The sequence below is a fragment of the Chenopodium album genome, chromosome 3 (genome assembly GCF_948465745.1).
Source record: "Chenopodium album chromosome 3, dcCheAlbu1.1, whole genome shotgun sequence".
Classification (NCBI taxonomy): domain Eukaryota; kingdom Viridiplantae; phylum Streptophyta; class Magnoliopsida; order Caryophyllales; family Amaranthaceae; genus Chenopodium; species Chenopodium album.
This window is the reverse complement of record NC_137836.1, coordinates 81,781,702-81,800,905: the sequence shown is the minus strand read 5'-3', so window position 1 is coordinate 81,800,905 and position 19,204 is coordinate 81,781,702. Positions and strand designations below refer to the sequence as shown.

General features: G+C 32.5%; 3 protein-coding genes across 4 annotated transcripts; 2 read left to right on the top strand and 1 right to left on the bottom strand.

Annotated features, from left to right (window-relative positions):
- The first annotated feature begins 292 nt into the window (after positions 1-292).
- On the top strand, positions 293-4,383 carry LOC145624492 (mitochondrial hydrolase YKR070W-like). 2 transcript variants are annotated; one of them, XM_081677538.1, is made up of 12 exons: positions 293-453; positions 539-642; positions 1,118-1,153; positions 1,434-1,507; positions 1,609-1,649; positions 1,812-1,883; positions 2,091-2,289; positions 2,409-2,504; positions 2,596-2,663; positions 3,175-3,367; positions 3,506-3,589; positions 4,094-4,383. In XM_081677538.1, exons 1-12 carry the CDS (start codon positions 353-355, stop codon positions 4,151-4,153), a joined length of 1,128 nt encoding a protein of 375 aa, XP_081533664.1. In that variant the 5' UTR covers positions 293-352; the 3' UTR covers positions 4,154-4,383. The 2 variants fall into 2 exon arrangements, 1 of the variants encoding a protein (XP_081533664.1); XR_014110435.1 differs by lacking the exon at positions 4,094-4,383 and having other exon boundaries at positions 3,158-3,367.
- A 525-nt stretch (positions 4,384-4,908) lies between these two features.
- LOC145624493 (enoyl-[acyl-carrier-protein] reductase, mitochondrial-like) lies at positions 4,909-8,557 on the bottom strand. The gene is made up of 10 exons (XM_081677539.1): positions 8,353-8,557; positions 8,169-8,266; positions 7,915-8,046; positions 7,239-7,382; positions 6,927-7,029; positions 6,750-6,849; positions 6,557-6,633; positions 6,396-6,474; positions 5,750-5,868; positions 4,909-5,261 (listed from the first exon to the last, which is right to left on the bottom strand). The coding sequence occupies exons 1-10, from the start codon at positions 8,529-8,531 to the stop codon at positions 5,168-5,170; spliced, it is 1,125 nt and encodes a 374-aa protein (XP_081533665.1). The 5' UTR covers positions 8,532-8,557; the 3' UTR covers positions 4,909-5,167.
- A 6,578-nt stretch (positions 8,558-15,135) lies between these two features.
- LOC145624490 (putative serine/threonine-protein kinase PBL7) lies at positions 15,136-19,169 on the top strand. The gene is made up of 5 exons (XM_081677536.1): positions 15,136-15,816; positions 16,523-16,803; positions 16,948-17,137; positions 17,246-17,637; positions 18,532-19,169. The coding sequence occupies exons 1-5, from the start codon at positions 15,684-15,686 to the stop codon at positions 18,847-18,849; spliced, it is 1,314 nt and encodes a 437-aa protein (XP_081533662.1). The 5' UTR covers positions 15,136-15,683; the 3' UTR covers positions 18,850-19,169.
- The last annotated feature ends 35 nt before the right edge of the window (positions 19,170-19,204 follow it).

Sequence of the window (19,204 nt, the reverse complement as noted above, 5' to 3'; positions counted from 1 at the left end):
ATAATAATAATAATAATAATAATAATAATAATAATAATAATAATAATAATAATAATAATAATAATAATAATAATAAATAAATAAATAAATAAATAAAATACAAGTAATTAAAAAAAAACAAATCTTTCTTTCAGAAAAAAAAAAAATTTGTACAAACCAATGGTTAATCATGAACTAAACTCTCAACAATGTTAATTGCACTTAAGCTAAATAGTTTGACTTTTGACTAGTATCTATAATAATTATTCTGCTTCTTCTTTTTTGACACATATAATTATTCTGCTTCTTCAACTCCACTTTCCCTTCAATCTCACCGGAGAGAGAAGCGCAAGGAAGAAAGAGGAGAATAAGAATGTATAGAATCGTCAGTAAATTATCAACATCAGTATTACAGAGAGATAAACAAGCTTCATCTTTTTTCTGGCGTTCTTTCTCTCATTCTTCTTCTTCTGGGTTCCTTTCTTCATCTCTATTCTCTCTATTTTTCTGCCCCCTTTTTAATTTTTTCAATTTTCTGATGAATTGGGAAATTTGACAGGAATCCGTTTGGCATTGCTTTTGATATTGATGGTGTCCTTCTTCGGGGTAATTCCACCATTGGAGGCTCCCCTCAAGCTCTTAGTAAACTTTATCATCCCCAAGGTCCGTTCTTTTTGGTTTTTGGGTATTTAATTTGTAAGTTTATTGGAGGAATTTATGTGAAAAAAACCCTTAGTTTTTAATTTAATTAGATAAATTGTATAATTTGATCGGTGCCCATTAATTTATAACAACTTTACATGAGAACAAATAACTTGATTTGTCACAATTGTCATTGGTATGCCAATCTACTATGTTGGAGATGTGTGATGAAGTTATACCATCTCGATTTGATAGTCACGTTGATTGTGTAATTTGAACCGGTAATGTGACAACTACTTCGGACTGGGAGTAGTAGTTGTTAATATCAGAGGGTTGCTCCTCTTGCCCCAATTGGTTTTAGGATGACATCTCGAGATAAGTCTCTTTCAAACATACTTTGATTGACTTGAGTAAAAGTGAGGAAATATGTTAGCGTTTGTTTTTCCATTATTGGTTCGTGATTTTCGCTAATCTGATTTGATGATGGTGAATGTAGGTTCCTTGAAGGTCCCCTATGTCTTTTTAACTAATGGTAAGTTTTTGTTACATTGTCAGTTCATACTTCATGGCCTCATAACATGTTTTTAGTTAATGAATCGTAGTAAAGCATTAGAGCATGCATTAATGTACACCACATTATCGACGATGATTGTTGAATTTGAGGATGACATACACCACATTGTTGTTAGTTTTGTTGTTTAGGACTTTACGTTAAAGTTGGGGAGATCTTGATCTCCCCTGGTTTTGGTAGTTGTAAGTGCTTTCAACTTTTTCATTGTCAAGTAACTAGTTTGGCATATTATGTCTGCTAGGGGGTGGAGTTCGTGAATCCAAGAGGGCTATTGAGTTGAGTAAACTCTTTGGTGTAGAAGTTTCATCTTCACAAGTAAGTTTTTATGTTACTCAGCTAAGGCATATATGCTGGTGGCTTTCAAATATCACCTACAACTACAACACCTCTTACCTTACTTTGCATCATTATTACAGGTTTTGCATGGACATTCGCCGTTCAAACAACTGGCACACAGGTATCTGCAGACATTGTTGTGATGTAATATATCTATTTTGCATAGCTGTTTCATAAATTCTCTGAAGCATGCAAAATTTTAGAAATCATCGCAATTCCTTTTCTTGGTAGAATTTAAGACTTATTTCTCATCTCCTAATTTCATGTTGTTGACTAAATGCAGGTTTGAGAATGATTTTGTTGTTGCTGTTGGCAAAGGTGAACCTGCTGCAGTGCTGTCTGAATATGGATTCAAGTATGGTCATTATCTACTTTTCTGACATATTCCTTCCATCCTTCAATAACTACCATGATAAAACTAATGGATGCTAACAAAGGATACATACACTTATAATTGGCCACTTATTACAAGGGTGAAGACTGAAAGAGAGTATAATTTACATGACTGTTCACCAAGTTCTGTACTGCTACAACTTCTCATGCGCTTGTTCCATTTTTCCAGAAATGTTATTTCTATAGATGACTATGCATTGTGCTTTGACAACATTGATCCTTTGGCACCTCATAAAAAATGGACACTGAATAGTTCAGAACAGAGCAAAGGTTTCCCTTCAGCGGAGCTAAAGGAATATGTTTGCTCTCAGAGGGTCCAAGCAGTATTTGTCGTGAGTGACTCTGTTGATTGGAGCAGGGACGTTCAGGTTGTTTGCATAACTCAATTTAAAGTCTACGCTATTCCAACTTGTTCTTTAAAATATATTTATATTCATGGCACATTGTAAATGGTTTATTCCTAGTCACTAATTAACTGTAGTCTTAGGTTCTCTGTGACATATTGAGAACTGGAGGCCTTCCTGGAGGAGAAATTGGAACTCAACCTCCTCTATACTTTGCTCATGATGATCTGAAATACCAAGTGAGTTTACTTTCAGATTGGATTTCTGTAAGTCACATTTTAAAGTGCTTTGTTTATCTGTTATTTACTGATGTGTTATCACCGAAGATAGGGTGCATTCCCCACTGAACGATTTGGGATGGGTGCCTTTAGGATTTCATTGCAATCTGTCTTCAACAGGTAAGGTTTTTGAGATCTCTTTAACAAAGAGCACTAGAGTATATTCTGTTGATATATCATCTGCAAATTGCTTAATCTTCGATCATGTATTTGCTGTTAATTTTTGTAGAATTGTTACCCCATAATAACCTAATTTTTTCTTCGCTCTTGGTTGGGTTTGTTTGTAAATGCACCTAGTAGGCTAGCACACCAATTAATCATGAAAAAAAAATGTTCTGGAGTGTCTAATTTATTAATTTTGATTGTTAATTGTCGAAAAGTGATATTGTTTAAATGCTGAACCACCTGCGCTTGTGATCAGGGGTAATATTTTCAACCTCAAGTACTATTGATAAAAAATAAGCATATGGTCTACTGTTCCCTTGGGTGTTTCTTGGATTGACCACTCGATTGAGATTAATATTTTGGCATTTTTGACTGTAGCATCTTTAACCATATGATAAGTTGTCTAGTTTGGTTCTTAAAATTGATGTACTGCTCTGATAGACTTATAGTGTGATTAATTGTGTAGTATTCACCCTCATCCTTTGCAATATTCGGCTGTTGGTAAGCCAAATCCACTTGCTTTCAAAAATGCCGAAAATACTCTTCAGCAACTTCATAACCAACTGACTGCCAATCAAGACCTTGGTGGCATTAGTCCTTTTGAAACCCTATACATGATTGGAGACAACCCTTCAGTTGACATTAAAGGTGCACAACAGGTGAGTCTCATAGCTTGTTCGGCTGTTTGCATTAGTAATTTCTGGTGACTACATCTCATTAAGCAGCTTGAAACATACATATATATACTCTGATGTCATACTGACATTACAATACTTGCAAAATATTGTTTATTTCAGGCAGGACGTCCTTGGTTCTCTATTTTAACTAGGACTGGAGTTTTTAGAGGAAAAGAAAATGATCCTGAATGTCCGGCAGATATGGTATGTAATTACTGAACACTTGTGAGAATTGGTTGTCATGCATTGGTATTTGACATATTTTTGTGCATTTATTTTTCTTTGTAATATATTGAAGTCTGAACACTTATGAGAATTGCTTTCATGAACTTATATTACATGTTTCGAGTGTAGTACTCTCTCTGTTTCTAAAATTTGGCCATGTGACTGAATGTTGTAAGCTAATGTTGATTTTTTCTTATATTATCTTAAATTCCTAATAAATCGCTCAACTAAATTACTAAAATTTTAAGGAAAGACTACACATCAAACTAGTACTCTATAGGGAATTATGTCAAGAGTTAATTGGAGGCCAAGCTGACATTACTTTAAATTGACCCTATTAAAGCTTATCACAGACTATCTTTTCATCTTAAAGAAACTATGGAAAAGTCTAACAATGTTCCAAGCGCAGGCTCTACCTACTAGCATGTCCGCTTATTCGTTATGTTTATCAAGCTATGTTTGTCTTTTGTGTTATTTCTGTAGGTTGTTGACACTGTGGAAGATGCTGTGAACTATATATTGGACAAGGAAAACGTTAGCTGAAAATTGGTTGGCGGCATATATATTTGAAGTTTTGTGTTGGATTGAGCTACAATTGTCATTCTACCGTATAAGATTCATTGGGAAGATGCTCCAGTTATCTTCAATGATAAACTTCGATCATCTCTTTAATTTTTGATTCATTCTGCTGCTGTTGTGTATAGGCCAGAATACATTTTCAAAACTGTTTAAAGTAGCAATTTTTTGATAAAATCACATGTTTGTAATTATTACTCCATAGTTGTTTATATTTCCACAACTCGCAGACTAACAGTCTCCACTGAAGCCTGAAGATGAAATTATTGGTGCTACATAGCAATTTGCAAGGCATGATAAACCGATCTCTGGATCTGGACACCAATGGCAGGGTTTTCTTTAATAAGAGGGGGGCAATGTAAAAAAAAAAAAAAAAAAAAAAATTCACCCAAATTGGATAATCTTTCCTGGAGAGCAGGCAAAATGATCTACTGATGCTGCACGCATACTAGTATTTGCTTCATGCACAACAATAGTTGTCTGCATTTTTGGGCAAAAATTGTGTTCCGGTAATTACTGGCAATACATAAGAATCGACCTGGCTGAAAAATTAAGAACGGTAGGTAAATTATCCAACATATGTAATATTCAAACATATCTTATTATCAGTAATACAGTTAAAAATGTGTCTTATATTGTATATTAGTTTATCCATAAAATCTGGATATCAAACATTAAAAGTTAAAACTTTGTATAATTTAGGTTGCTTTGGTATCAAAACATTTGACCTTGAAGTCCCCTTTTCATTTCACACAGAATAAAGACATTACTTTATTGATGGACAAGTTAAGCAATTGATATAAACTTAGAATTGTAGTATACTAAGAAGGGAGGGTTGACATATCAACAAGTATGCAAGATTTACAGTGCTAATTTAAAGATTCGCTCAACTTTCATGTAACTGCCGCTGTCACTGAACTTCTCCAACAATTATTCTTGGATTAAATAACACTGTAACAGCACAAGCCAGCATCACCACAATCAAAAAATGAGGACTTGTTTAGGGTTGCTCCCCTGTTTACCAAGCGCCTTATCCAGAGCAATATGAAAATCTTTGAAAGGAACAAGTTCCATGCTGCAAGCAACAGATGCAAACAGGCGTAAGAAGCATATAATCTAGAACAAGCGCAATTAAGCAGGATTGAATAATCCTAAAATCTCCCTCTACTCCGTATTATTAAATACCAAAATTAGATTATCCAAAATTATCCTAGGGACATGGGGCCAAGTTGTGACTAGGGAATAGTATCCAAATTAAGTTGGTTTTATCAAAGTAAGACAAGCAAACTTAGGAGTTATTCCTGTAAAATTCTCAGACAATTTATTTGCTCTTCGTGATAGCAGATAGAATTAGAAGAAAGAAAAGGACAAACAGCCAGCTTAAATGTCTAACATTTGCAGCAACTAGAGTTCGTAACAAGGGGGCAAAAATAGAGTAGTATGGAAAGGTTAAGCTATCCAACTAAAACTTCTAACATCGTATGTATAATGCAGCATAGATAATTTCACATTCAAAAACATTGAAAATTTATAACGTATATAATTCTGCAAAAGAAAACTTACTCATATTTTATCTTTCCATCACGCATCAGACCTAAAAGTTGATCAATCATATCTCTGCATTCATCAGCTTTATCTGAACTCATCCATTTCTGAAGCCAGAATCCCCTCAAAGAAAGATCCTAGAAATCCATGGAACAAAGGATATCATCAGCTAACAATATACCACATATTAGAAACTCAACATTGGTGATAAGGTGCATGATTAACATTTACTACCTCTATTTCATATTATTTGCAACAAATAAGTTTGCACGTACTCCTAGGCAAAATTTGCTCATGAGTGTTAAATGGAGAGGGAAAGATAGAGATGCATGTGATGAGGAGAAGATAGGGAGAAATAACAACTTAAAAAAATAAAATAAAATAAAAACACAAACATTTGTTGTAAATATAAAGCATCCATTTTTGACAAATGTTACATATAATATGAAACGGAGATAGTATTTAGCAGCAACAAATGTCACTTTTTTAAAAAAAAAACAAAATGATTGGCAAACAGCAAAGATCAATGAAAAGTAGTTAAATGCAGATGATTCATTCAGACAGACTATATACTTAATACAATCACCTAACCAACTAAATTGGATCCTCACTTCTCACAACTCTGTCTCTGTGATGCACAACAACATCATAACCACAAGTATACCTTGAAGATGAATGATGAAGTAGACACAGTAACAGGCTTTTTAGACATTCCGCCATATGTCACCATAGTTCCTCCACTCCTGACAAACAGAAAATGTTGTAAATATCATCATAAGAGCAGAGAGACTTAACATTACAAAGAATCAAGTTGAATATTGAAACCTCAAAAATTTGAGAACCAAAGTAGCAGCATTTCCACCAACACAATTAAAACCCAAAGCTGGTTCAGGCAAAGATCCCTAGAAAGTTCAAATTCTTATAATTAAGAAGCAGATATAATTGATGAAGAAGATCTTCAAACCGACACGCATGAGGATCCAGTAACTATAAAGATTTTGATAGTGACATAAATTACCAGCAATTCCTTCACTTTTTTCACGTCTAATTGACTTTCAGTAAATACTTCATCTGCCCCAAGCTTCTTGAGATTTTCCTTTACTTCATCTGCCCCAGCCCTGAAGCAAGTGAAAGATGCGTGAAATTAAAACCAAACAGCATCATTTCAACACCGATCAATCTTTCACACTAGCACCTGTCTCTAATAATGTTGATGCTATGGACACCTTGAATTTGTGCAAGCTGAATGATGCACTGCCCGACCATGCTTGTTGCTCCGTTTTGCACAATTGCATCACCTGTTGATAATTCAGCAAGATAAATAAAGTACTTCTAATTTGGAAAGTGAATAAACTGCAGGTATTAATCATCACTAATTATATCTAAGGCTGCAGAGCTGCATACATCCAAACCATCCTAGACAAGTGACAAAAATTGTATAATTACTGAGTAGTGATATTTTAAATGCAAGATAATTACAAAAAAAAAAAAAAAAAGGTCAGGTTACCTGGATTCAGTTGGATGAAGTCTTTAAGCATTCTAAAAGCGGTCAGAGGATTGACAGTGACTGTGGCAGCATACTCCATAGGTGTGTCTTTGTTAATTCTGTGCCATACACTTTGCTCTTGTACGATATAGGATTGCCATGTTCCTGAGTAAAGCAACCAATGCAGCATAAGCTAAATGCCTTAGCATGAGAAAAATAAAGCAATTAGCCAATTACACTTTCTCCCACAGCATTGCAAGAAAGATCAGGTCAATAATTCTAGAATCATAATGTTGTAGTAGTTTTCATCTCCTCAGGTACTTCCCAACTTTAACAAATCAATATCATATACGCCATTCTTAATAGCACACGTAAAGCACATTGGAAAAGCACCTTGATAAGGGATCATACCAAGATAAAGTATGTTGGATAATAAAGCAAAATATACTATAACCATGCTATTGAGAAACTAACAATGTCATTATTCGGATCCTCATGATGATGCTAGGTCCATTGTAAACACGGATTCCAGGATAAGATGGGCAATATACGATAAAACATTCCTATTGGAAGTTGCCTCATATCTTACATTATACGAAAGTCCTACACTCATATTAACTAACTATACTGCAATGCAAACCATGAAATACAAATTACAACCAAAAAAAAATAGATAATAAGTTTGAAAGTTGAATACCAAAGGAAGGGGGAGAAGGAATAACCCAATCACCAGGGGAAAGACCCTTAACACCAGACCCGACCGCGTAAACTTCTCCAACACCTTCATAACCTCCAACTGCCGGCGGCACAGGCCTTACTGGATAAACCCCTGTATAAAACATTCAAACAATTGCACAAAAACTCATTCAAAACCCTAAAACAACCAAAACTAAACCAATCAAAATTCACAAAATTACATCACAATATAATGCAGCAAGAATTTATATATACCTTCAATTCGATTAATATCAGAAGGATTGATGGGAGCAGCAAGCATTTTAACACAAACATCATTTGCTTTGATTTCAACCGGCGGAAATTCCACTAATCTGCAAATTTAAACCCTAGAAATGTTTATGAGATGAATTTGAGAAAGTGCAATGTAGTGAGGAGAGAGAAAGAGAGGAGGTGGGACCTGGTGAGTTGGTCAGGTGGGCCGTGCTGATCGTAAACCACCGCCATTGACGGCGGAGACATGATCGCTGCTGAGAAAGCGCGGACATAGTTTCGACGAAGAGGAAGTTGGTGTGAACCAAAGTGAAACGACGCAGTTTTGAAAGCTGATCTTAGAGCAAGTTGCTTCATTGCCGCCATTTTTCTTCACCTTTTTTTTTCTGAAGGTGGATTGCTGGAGTATAGCACTACAGCTCTAGAAGACACGAGACTTATCAGTAAGACGACACGGTGTCGTTTTTCTTACCAGGGGAAGTGAGAGTTTTTTTGTTTTTGTATTTTTTTTTTCAAAAAATAAAAGTTTATTTATGTTAACCAATTTCAAATCATTTATGGAATTTAGGTCTTGTTGTTCTTGTTTATTGTTTTGCTCATTAGCTTTTCGCTTTTGATTTGTTATCTTGGTCATACAGTTTAAAAAAATTAATCAATTAAATGTTATTAAAAGCGAATCTAAGGGGACAATTAACAATGCATTATTAAAAAATTTCCCGACAAAACTACTTTCTATATAAAAAAAAATATATATATTATATTTAAAAAAAGGTTGCATTTAAATTATGACTTTTATTTTATACGGAGTATAAAATCTAAAGCAAACTTGCTAAAATAACAACTTGCACATTTTATTTACTTTGTATTATATATTTAAATATTAATACGAAATAATATATATCATGGGGCTTAATATTGATCAATTGATTCATTTTTTTTTAATATAAATATATAATTATTACATTTTTATTATAACTATTCAACATTCGTGTATGGTTTGGGATTCAACCTAGTTGTTTGATAAATAACTTTTTTAGCTAGCTGCTTTCCACCAAATTTATTTATTTATTTTTTTTTTTGAAAAAAAAAACCTAGTACTTCCTCCATCCCATAATATAGTTACTGTTTTCCTATTTTGGAGATCCAAAATGTTGTTTTATGTTTCCATTTATGAATAGTATGTAAAGACTATTATATTCATTACACTTCCTAATTTACACTTGAATTTTGCACATGCTTGGTATTTTTTTCACTTTATCTCTCTAAGTTTTATCTACGATCGTATTTTTCACTTTTATTAATGTACTTTATTCACTTTCTCCTCCTATTTTTTAAATACCATGAAAATCCACAATTCCACAAACAAGAACTATATTATGGGACGGCGGGAGTATAATGACTTTTGGCTTTTCTTATCCTTAATTTTAACTAACAATTAATAATTTTTTTTATTACTATGGATTATAAAAATTATGTATATTACAAAGATAATAAGATACACCAATGTTGTTTCAACAAAAAAATACACCAATGTCATTTTCAGATAAAACAAAAGGTGGCTAATGCCCAACTTTGTTAATATAAATTTTTGCGAATTAATTTAATTAATGTCCTCATCTAGCAATTCACAATTTTGTCTCACCCAAACTAATTCATAATTTCATTTTTTTTTTTTTTTTTTTTTGAAAGAACATAGTTTCAAAATTTTAAGATATTATTCCGTGTAATATTATGTAACCCCCTTATCACAACAAGATAAGTGGAAATAAAAAATCATTCAAGAGTGTCAAAATAAGAAAAGAGAAATACAAATTTAAAATATCCCACAAATCCACAATATAGATTTGAGAATAAAATTGGAATATATATAGAACTATTGAAGCTTGTTTTATTACAAAGAGGTCACATCATTGGTGTGACCACTATTTTATGCATTAAAATGGTCGGTGGCCGGCGGCCATCCTATACCACCGATAGCCACTATTATTTGACATCGGCAAACATTTGACTATAATTTTACACAATTAATTACTTGTATGTTCCTTAATTGGTGGTCCTCATTTCTGTTCGATTTCTTGAAAAATGCAAATTATTGGTTTGGGCCCACAAATTACAATATGAACCTAGGTTGGTGAATGTTTCACTTGGAACTTTGACCCATACATTTTTATTAGTATGTCTATAATTCTATATGACCATAAATCTATGTCTAGGCCCATTTCTTTATACACAGATTTATGAATGTATATTTTTGGAGTAATAAAGAAAGAAATTAAGTTTTTTTTTTTTTACAAAAATTAAGTATGAGTTCTTTCAATAGTATTTTCTTTTCTTTTTTTTATAATAAGGAAAGATAAACAAGAAGTTAGGATACTATTTAATTCTTATACTTTGATAATATTCCTAGAATCCTAAGTCCCTAAGGAGTAAGGAGTAGCCGAGTAAGGATCAATATATATTTATATTTACATTTACATTCACAACTCATAAAAAAACACTATAATGAATAATAAAAACTATTAGAGCACTAGCAACAACGAGGATTTGTATCCTTTTAGCTCACTTTTTTGTTGGCTAAAAGGATCCTCATTGATGTGAAATAGGGGGAAAGGATCCTCTTAAGAAGAGGAAAAGGTGGTTTCCTCTTAATGGAAAGGATTCTTTTCCTTGGCTCTTGTGCCAAAAGCTTTATTATTTTTAGTTTTTATTTTTTATTTAAAACTATTATATTAATAAATAATTATATAAATAAGAGATAAAATATATAGTGGGGTATATGTAAATAGGAGATTGAAAATGGGAAAGGATCCTTATTGATGTTGAAAATATTAGAGAAGGAGAATGAGAAAAAGGATGGAGATAGTGGGAAGTGATGTGGAAGAAAAAGAATACGATGTGTCGATTACAGAAAAAAAAAAAAAAAAAAAAAAAAGGGAAAGGATATATTTATCCTCACCATTGTTGATGCTCTTAGTAAGATTACCGTTATAAATACTTTGTATGTATTTTATTTGCTTTCTTTTTATAAGAGTAATTTTTTTTTTAAAAAGGAGCCCTTGGTTTTATTGGTAGCATAGGGCCTCCAAAATGCTTAAGTCAACCTTAATATCATTTTGACCAAGTAAAAGTAAACCTTAGTATCGTTTTACTGGTGAACAAATTACAACTCAATATTATATATTTTATAGTAAATGTTAATCGAAAGAAATAAAACACAATTCAACTTTGTTTTTCAACTCTAATAATGATGATAATTATGAAAGCCAATAAAGATATTAAATTAACGTTTTAGTTTAGACGATGAACTAATTAATGATATTCCATTTGATTTGCAACAATCAAAACCCATTAGAAAGCGTGAATTGCTTGCAGAACTTAGCTTAGCTTGTCCCTTTCACAAATACAACATTGAAACGAATATGACAAAGGTATATTCAAAAATCGATCAATGCCTTATAAAGTCATCCACTATTTATTTGATTTTAACGAATTTACACATTGACTACATATTATATATATGCTTCACCACTAATCCTGAGATAATGATACAAAGATTAATTAAATTATCATTAATTAATGTCACTTCTAGCTAATGTTACATACTATTTCTTGCTTATGTGTGTGCATCACAAAACTGAAAAAACGGCCGACCAATTTTTTTAGTGGCAAACTTTGATTAGTTATTAGCTCAACTAATCCTAAGTTTATCATGAGAAATTATATGATAGGAGTATGAGTCATTTCTAAAGCTATCGACTTTCGACACGTGTAAAGTAGAGTGAGCTAATGTTATGATCAATAAATCTAAACCGTCCATATGTTGAAACCTTGGAATATAATTTCTAGATTCCTTGTTAAACTTCATTTCACGTAAAGTAAAATTAATTAATTAAGGTACTTTATAATAGCATGAGCTCGGCAAACTGCATGGTAATATTGTAGAAAATAAATGGTGAATTGGGTTATTGACACATGGCAAAATTAGGTGGTCAAAAAATTGGGGTTTTAATTTAAAAAGCTTAAATTTGTTTGAGTTGTTTCTTTCCAAACAAATCTAATCCGTAGCTTACAAGTTGGTGCACGATTGTTTGAGTGCTAATTAGTTAACCACGCCTATTGGATTTGATAAGGATTCTTTTAGTTTTCATTTGGTTTGTGACTTTAATTTGAGGGAAAAATATTTAATGATTCATTCAAATAATAAATGGGGTATTTACTTATGTTAATTACGTGGTTGTCTAGTCATACGTAGGAAATATCACAATTCACAAGTCACAACTAGTGATGAAGTTGAAATTTTCAAAAAGTTTTCACCTATGTTGTAAAAACTAGAGGTTAGTTGTTGTTATACGGAGTACAATTTAGTCAAGTAAACATTTCTTATTTACTCCACATTTTATGTCAACCAATTCCAAAAAAAAACAACGGATTATTACTAAATTTAATTAGTAACGTGTCTTACTATTAGTTGATATAATGGCGTGTTAAATTGGCATTATAGAAAAACAATGAAATTAGACTCAAAAGATAAAGATATTACTACAATAATGCATGTATGTGTATATATATATACACATGCATTATTGTAGTAATTTTACTCTAATATTTGTACTTTAATTCTCTTATCTAACGCCTCGCGGGCGCTCATTAACTTTTGCCTATATATATATATAGTCTTCAAAAAAAAAAAAAAAACATATATTGATATATGTTAACTAATTTATAACAATGAGGTTACTTCTAATGAATTGATAGTTTTGAGTTAGTAATTATTCTATAAGTTAAAAACTTATAATGTTATCAGTATATATACACATTTTGATAGAAGAAGATTGATGATATTGAAATTTGAATATGTCAGTTGCACTGACAATTGAATATGTGTAGCAAGTCGATCCGACAAAAGACTAGCTGAACAATCATCATGTACACCAAGGATTTTTGTTTCTTAATCCACGCTATTTTCTTACAAACATAACGGTATCCAAGTAAGGATAATTTATCTTTGAGGATTGACAACTATTTTAAGAATAATTACGATGTCTATGCATGTGAAAGTAGTCATCCACTATATCACAAAGATCAAATCGACTTTGTGTAATCCACATCAACATGCCTTCAAAACCAATCTAATTACACAATTTAAATTAATTATTCTATACAATATTAATTTATGTGTATCAATTAATAAATTTTAATAAATTGACCTTCAATATTTTTAAAAATCGATATTTCTATATAAAAAAAATCTTATCCAAACCATCTCAGATTTCAAATATTCAAAATTAACAAAATGGAAAATCCAAAATAATAAATGGATTGCATTTTACACATTATCTTACTCAGCACCACATCATACTATTTGGTTTATAGGTAGACAAATAGTCATGACATAATTAAATTATATAGATGCAAAAAAATTACAGCTGTTAAAAGTGGAAAACAGCTTGAATTCAAAGAACATGAATATAAATTTACCGATCCAAAATTAAAAGCAATGAAAATGTGGAAAACAGCTTCTTTATACGAGTAGTTATGTAAATGTTGGTCCAATTCCAACAACCCATAAGCTACAACCCTCACCGCGTTATTCAGAAATTAAGAGCTGGAGTAGTGGAGCTCACTACCCCAAACAGGGTTTTATTTTTGTTATTACGGAGAAACCTCTTCTTAATTGAATTTACCTTTTTATCCTTCCCTATTTCTAGTACGAAACGTGGCACGCAACCAGCGGGGCTACCAAACTCAACCGTGTGGCTTCTGTAGGAGAACTCAGTCAAAGTGTCCAAATTTTAGATTTCTTTTTCTCAGGAAAATGCTATTTTTAATTATTATTGTAATTTATACAAAAATGGTTCCACCCTCATTAAATGACAAAAGTGACTTTTTTTTTTAAAGCATGATGAATATTAACCACTTAATATTAATATATGAAGTACGGAGTTTTTCATAAAAATAATTTCCTAATATATTTTTGAAATGCATAAATATTTAAGTATGTTAGAAATATATCATACTTCACTCGAGCAATTTTCATAAATAATGCTAAAATAAATAATATTTCCGTGTGTATGTTGCTTTAAAAAATATTTCCCACCATACCATCCACGTAGGCTCGGATTTTTGTTTTTTTTTTTTAGCTATTAATAAACCGCTAATAAAAATTGCGGTTCTACACAAATTAGAACCGCTAATGGTATTAGAGGTTCTATTTGAAAAACCTATAATGGTTAGAGGTTCTTTAAATAAAACCTCTAATACCATTAGCGGTTCTATTTGAAAAACCTATAATGGTTAGAGGATCTTTAAATAGAACCTCTAATGGTATTAGCGGTTCTAGTTGAACAACCTCTAATACCATTAGCGGGTCTATTTGAAGAACCTAAACATAAAGCGTAATAAGTTACTGAGTATTTTAAGTATAAACCGCTAATGACATTAGCAGTTTTAATAAATAAACCGCTAATGACATTAGCGATTCTTTTTTAAAATCCGCTATTGTTATTAGCTGTTTATAGCCTCGGATTTTACAACCCTACACTAATCCTACGTGTACGGTATGTCGGTACCATGAGAAATAGTTTTAAAACTGACATATATACTGAATTATTTTTTATTTTAGCATTATTTACGGAAATCGCTCTATTTCACTCTGTTCATAAAATAAATTTTTTTATAGGATAAAAAGACAATAACGTATGGAAGAAGAAAATACATAGTAAATTATTTTTTTAAAAAAATATAGACGTTAATTATTCACACAAAATGCAATTACTATTAATTATAATGTAACATTTTTATTTTGTGTGGAGAATAGTATTTTACAACACATAATGATAGATGATTTTTCATACTTGTTTTATTCAAGTACTTTTCGTTTTGTTTTTTTAGTTGAATCTATCAAAATTTGTCGTCCTTTTTTTTTTTTAAAGGAAATTTGTGGTAAATTGTATTCATATAATTCTATTTTTTTTTCTTTTCAAAACTTATTTTTGGTAAAACAATAAAGGGAACAGAATACACACTTTATAAAATATTGCACTATAATTTTTATAATGTTAATTAATTACGAAATATTACGTGATTATTAAGTGGAAAAAAACCAATAGGAGTTTTAAAAATGATAACCATTTCAAAATTTGAAAATATGTTTACATTATTACACCCTAAATATAAATATTTTTATGTGTCAAAAATGAAATATTTGTCTACTGTACATTACCAAACCCCAACACTCTCTGCCTTGTCTCACACCCAAAAAATTAAAATCAAAAACAAAAATAAAAAAGGAAAGCAAAACACAGATAAAAAGAAAAGGAGAGAGAAAAAGAAAGAGAAAAATTGTCAATTTATTTTTTTCATTTTTGAACAACTGAAGAGGGGCGGGTGCTTTGCTTGTTGTTAGTCACCCTCCTCTAAATTTTTTCCCCAAATTTTCTCAGAATTTTTTGATTGGGTTGTTTGTTTCTTGTAAATTTGACAAAAGAACAGAGAAACAAAGAACAAAGGAAGAAGAAGATGGGTTGTTTTTTTGGGTGTTCTGGAAATTCTAACAAGAAAAAGCGATCAGAAAACCCTAATCATAATCCTAAAGATTTTGTCAATTCTAATTTTAAGAATAAAGCCCAGGATCGTACATCTTCTACTGCAGGTAATCTAACTTTCCCAAATAAATAATTTAAAAAGTTTATGGGTTTTTGAGTTTTTGTTTAATTTTCTGGGACACATTGATTAATTTCGTTGAATTTTGATCATTTAATGTGAACCCATCTTTTCTTTTCATCAGAATTTACATCAATTGTACTTCAATCAACTGAAATGGGTTTGAATTTTGGGTGAATTTCATCCTTATTTACAGGGGAATTTGATGTTGTATTCTTTTATCAATTTGTTGATTCATGTTGATTTTCTGCAAAATGTAACAACACAAATTCACTTTTCATTTTCGAAATTTCAAGTTTTCAAATTTTCGTTCTTTCTTTTATAGTGAATAGTTTGGTGGTTGAATTTAATTAATTTTCCGAGTTTGTATTATTTAATTCTGGGTATGTTCATGTTTATAATAATCTGATGTTGATTTTTTGTACCTGATCATGCATGCTTAATTCTTTCATGATGATTGTCATGTCAATACGTAGTCTTTCATGCCCATGTTCTTACAGTCTAATACGTCTCTTATTGCTCATTTCTTTGACTTTTACCCCTCAATTTATCATTAATCTTTTTACTAAATTATTAGGCTATAATAATTACCTTAAAGAATTTTTCACTTTTCATTTTGTTTTTTAATGCATGTTAAATTTCACACTATTTGGTGTTATTGTCTAGTAGTACTTAGTTTTGATGTGGTTTTATAGACGAATCAGCTGCTAAGCAACAATTGGACTCCAGAAGGGATGTTAATGCAAGGAGGGAGGAGGCTAGGGAAGTGACTGTTCCGTCTTCGGATGCTAGACCGACGGATGGTAGGGTGTCGGGTGTGACGGATGTTACAGTCCAAGGTGACCCTAGTAGGTCCAAGGCGCGGACATTTACGTACCAAGAGCTTGTGGATGCAACCAATAATTTTCGATCAGGCTTCCTAGGCGAGGGTGGCTTTGGCAAAGTGTATAAAGGGAAATTATTGGATACTAGTGAGGTCGCTTTGTTAATCTTGTTCTTTGGATACTAATTTTTGTATTTTTTTTGTAAGCTCTGATTCATTTTAAACTGCTGTTTATATGCCTGAAATGGTGGATGATGGTAGTTTCTTGGAGTAACATATATGCCTTTTCTGATGCAGGTGGTTGCCATCAAGCAACTTGATCGTAATGGAGTACAGGGCATCAGGGAATTTGTTGTTGAAGTGGTGACACTTAGTCTAGCTGATCACCCTAATCTTGTGAAATTAATTGGGTACTGTGCTGAGGGTAATCAGAGGCTATTGGTGTATGAGTACATGCCACTAGGATCCTTGGAAAGCCATCTACACGGTACATAGGCGCCTTTGTGTGTTTTTTTGCTACAAGTAGACCTTCTCTAGCAATTTTTTTTCATATCCTAATGCATTTTTTGTATTGCCTTGATAATGAATGCTGCAGACCTCCGAAATAAGCAGAAGGCTCTTGATTGGAACACAAGGATGAAAATAGCTGCTGGGGCGGCTAGGGGCTTAGAATATTTGCATGACAAGATGCAGCCACCTGTAATATACCGTGATTTGAAATGCTCAAATATCTTGCTTGGCGAGGGCTATCATGCTAAACTGTCGGATTTTGGGCTGGCCAAAGTAGGTCCAGTTGGAGACAATACTCATGTATCGACTCGGGTGATGGGTACATATGGTTATTGTGCACCAGATTATGCAATGACGGGTCAGCTGACTTTTAAATCAGATATATACAGTTTTGGTGTTGTTTTATTGGAGCTTATCACAGGAAGAAAAGCAATTGATAGCACAAAAGACGGGCGTGAACAGAATCTTGTTGCTTGGGTAAGATTGCTGTTTCATATGTTAGATTGGTCTATTGTTACTTGAGCCTTTTGTTGCTTTCATGTGATTTTGTTTTTGTTAGAGATGTTGCTTGACTGTGAAGTATTACCTTCTTGCTAACTTTAGTTGCATCTGATTTGGGCTGACCTTTGTCTAAATTGGCTGATTATATTGATTATGTTTACATCAGCTTACTACTTGCCCTGAGGTTCGATATCTTAGAGTTTGAGAGCAAAGTTAGTGATTATAATTAAAATCTTAGTCCAAATTCGCTTACTAAATATGGAGTGTTATAATTAGAAGTTCCATGTCTTTTAGAGGTTAATACTTTCCTTTAAATCCATTAATTATTGTCCATGATTCTATTCTATGTCAGGGTCCTGCTTTTACTGTCAAATCATGTGTTGTTTGAATCAGGGCTTATCTCAAACTATGGGCTGCTAGTGTCTGGCTTATTGAATATGGAAATAACAATTAAGCTTTGATAAATTTCCTTGAATTTTTGTGCATCTCTAGTAATTAGGTTGTATATTTACAATTATAGGTCACATGGCTGCTGTTCTGAAGCTCTTTGGTAATTTACTAAGGTGCCCAAAGGGCTTACCCAACCCGCTTCCCTGTTTGGTTCTAGGAAATTTTGGAAATTCTTCTCTGTTGCTTAGTCAACACTCAATACTTATCTCTTTTATCAGCACAATTGGAATTGTTGTTTATTTTTGTTCGAAATACTGGATGTGCTAGGATAATGCCTGGTTGCAGATTTTTTAAAGACTAAGCTTCACCATACAAGGAGTGAGATAACTGTTCTAAGTTAATTTGTTGACACTGCTTTATATCTATCTGGCCTGGACTTTGGCGCTTCTAGTTGGCTAACATATTCTGTGTTGCTTGCAGGCAAGACCATTGTTCAAAGACAGAAAGAAATTTCCTCAAATGGCAGACCCAGCCCTTCTAGGCCAATTTCCCTCGAGAGGATTGTATCAAGCTCTTGCAATCGCTGCAATGTGTGTTCAAGAGGAACCTTCTAAAAGGCCTTCTGTATATGATGTGGTCACTGCTTTAAATTACATTGCTTCTCAGAAGTATGATCTTGAGGTACATACTCCCCACCATCGAAGAACCCCATCTTCCTCCAACAATAAAAAAGATTACAGTGATAGTAAGATGCCTGAAGCTGAAGACAGCCGAAATGAGAATGATTCAGAAGACTAGAAGATGGAATAATTAAATGACGTATATCCAGTAATCCAGTATAGTTCTTGCATATTGAAAGATTTTTTGTTTTTTGATATTGATCATACAAGTGGGTGCTCTGTTATCGAATTTTGTAACGCTCAGATAACAGGTGTGACTTCAACCATATTGACAGGACCGGAGTTTCTCCACCTCATCCGCTCTGCTGTGTACATGTGAGATGTGGATCGTTCTTTTTCTCTTCAGTTTTTTGTATGTAAGAATTAAGATACCTATACCGCAGGTAGTTGTCTTAGAGAAAAAATAGTCATCATCAATAATAATGATTGTACTTCTTACATCATGTTACTCCTTTGTTTTGTCATCTGAAGTC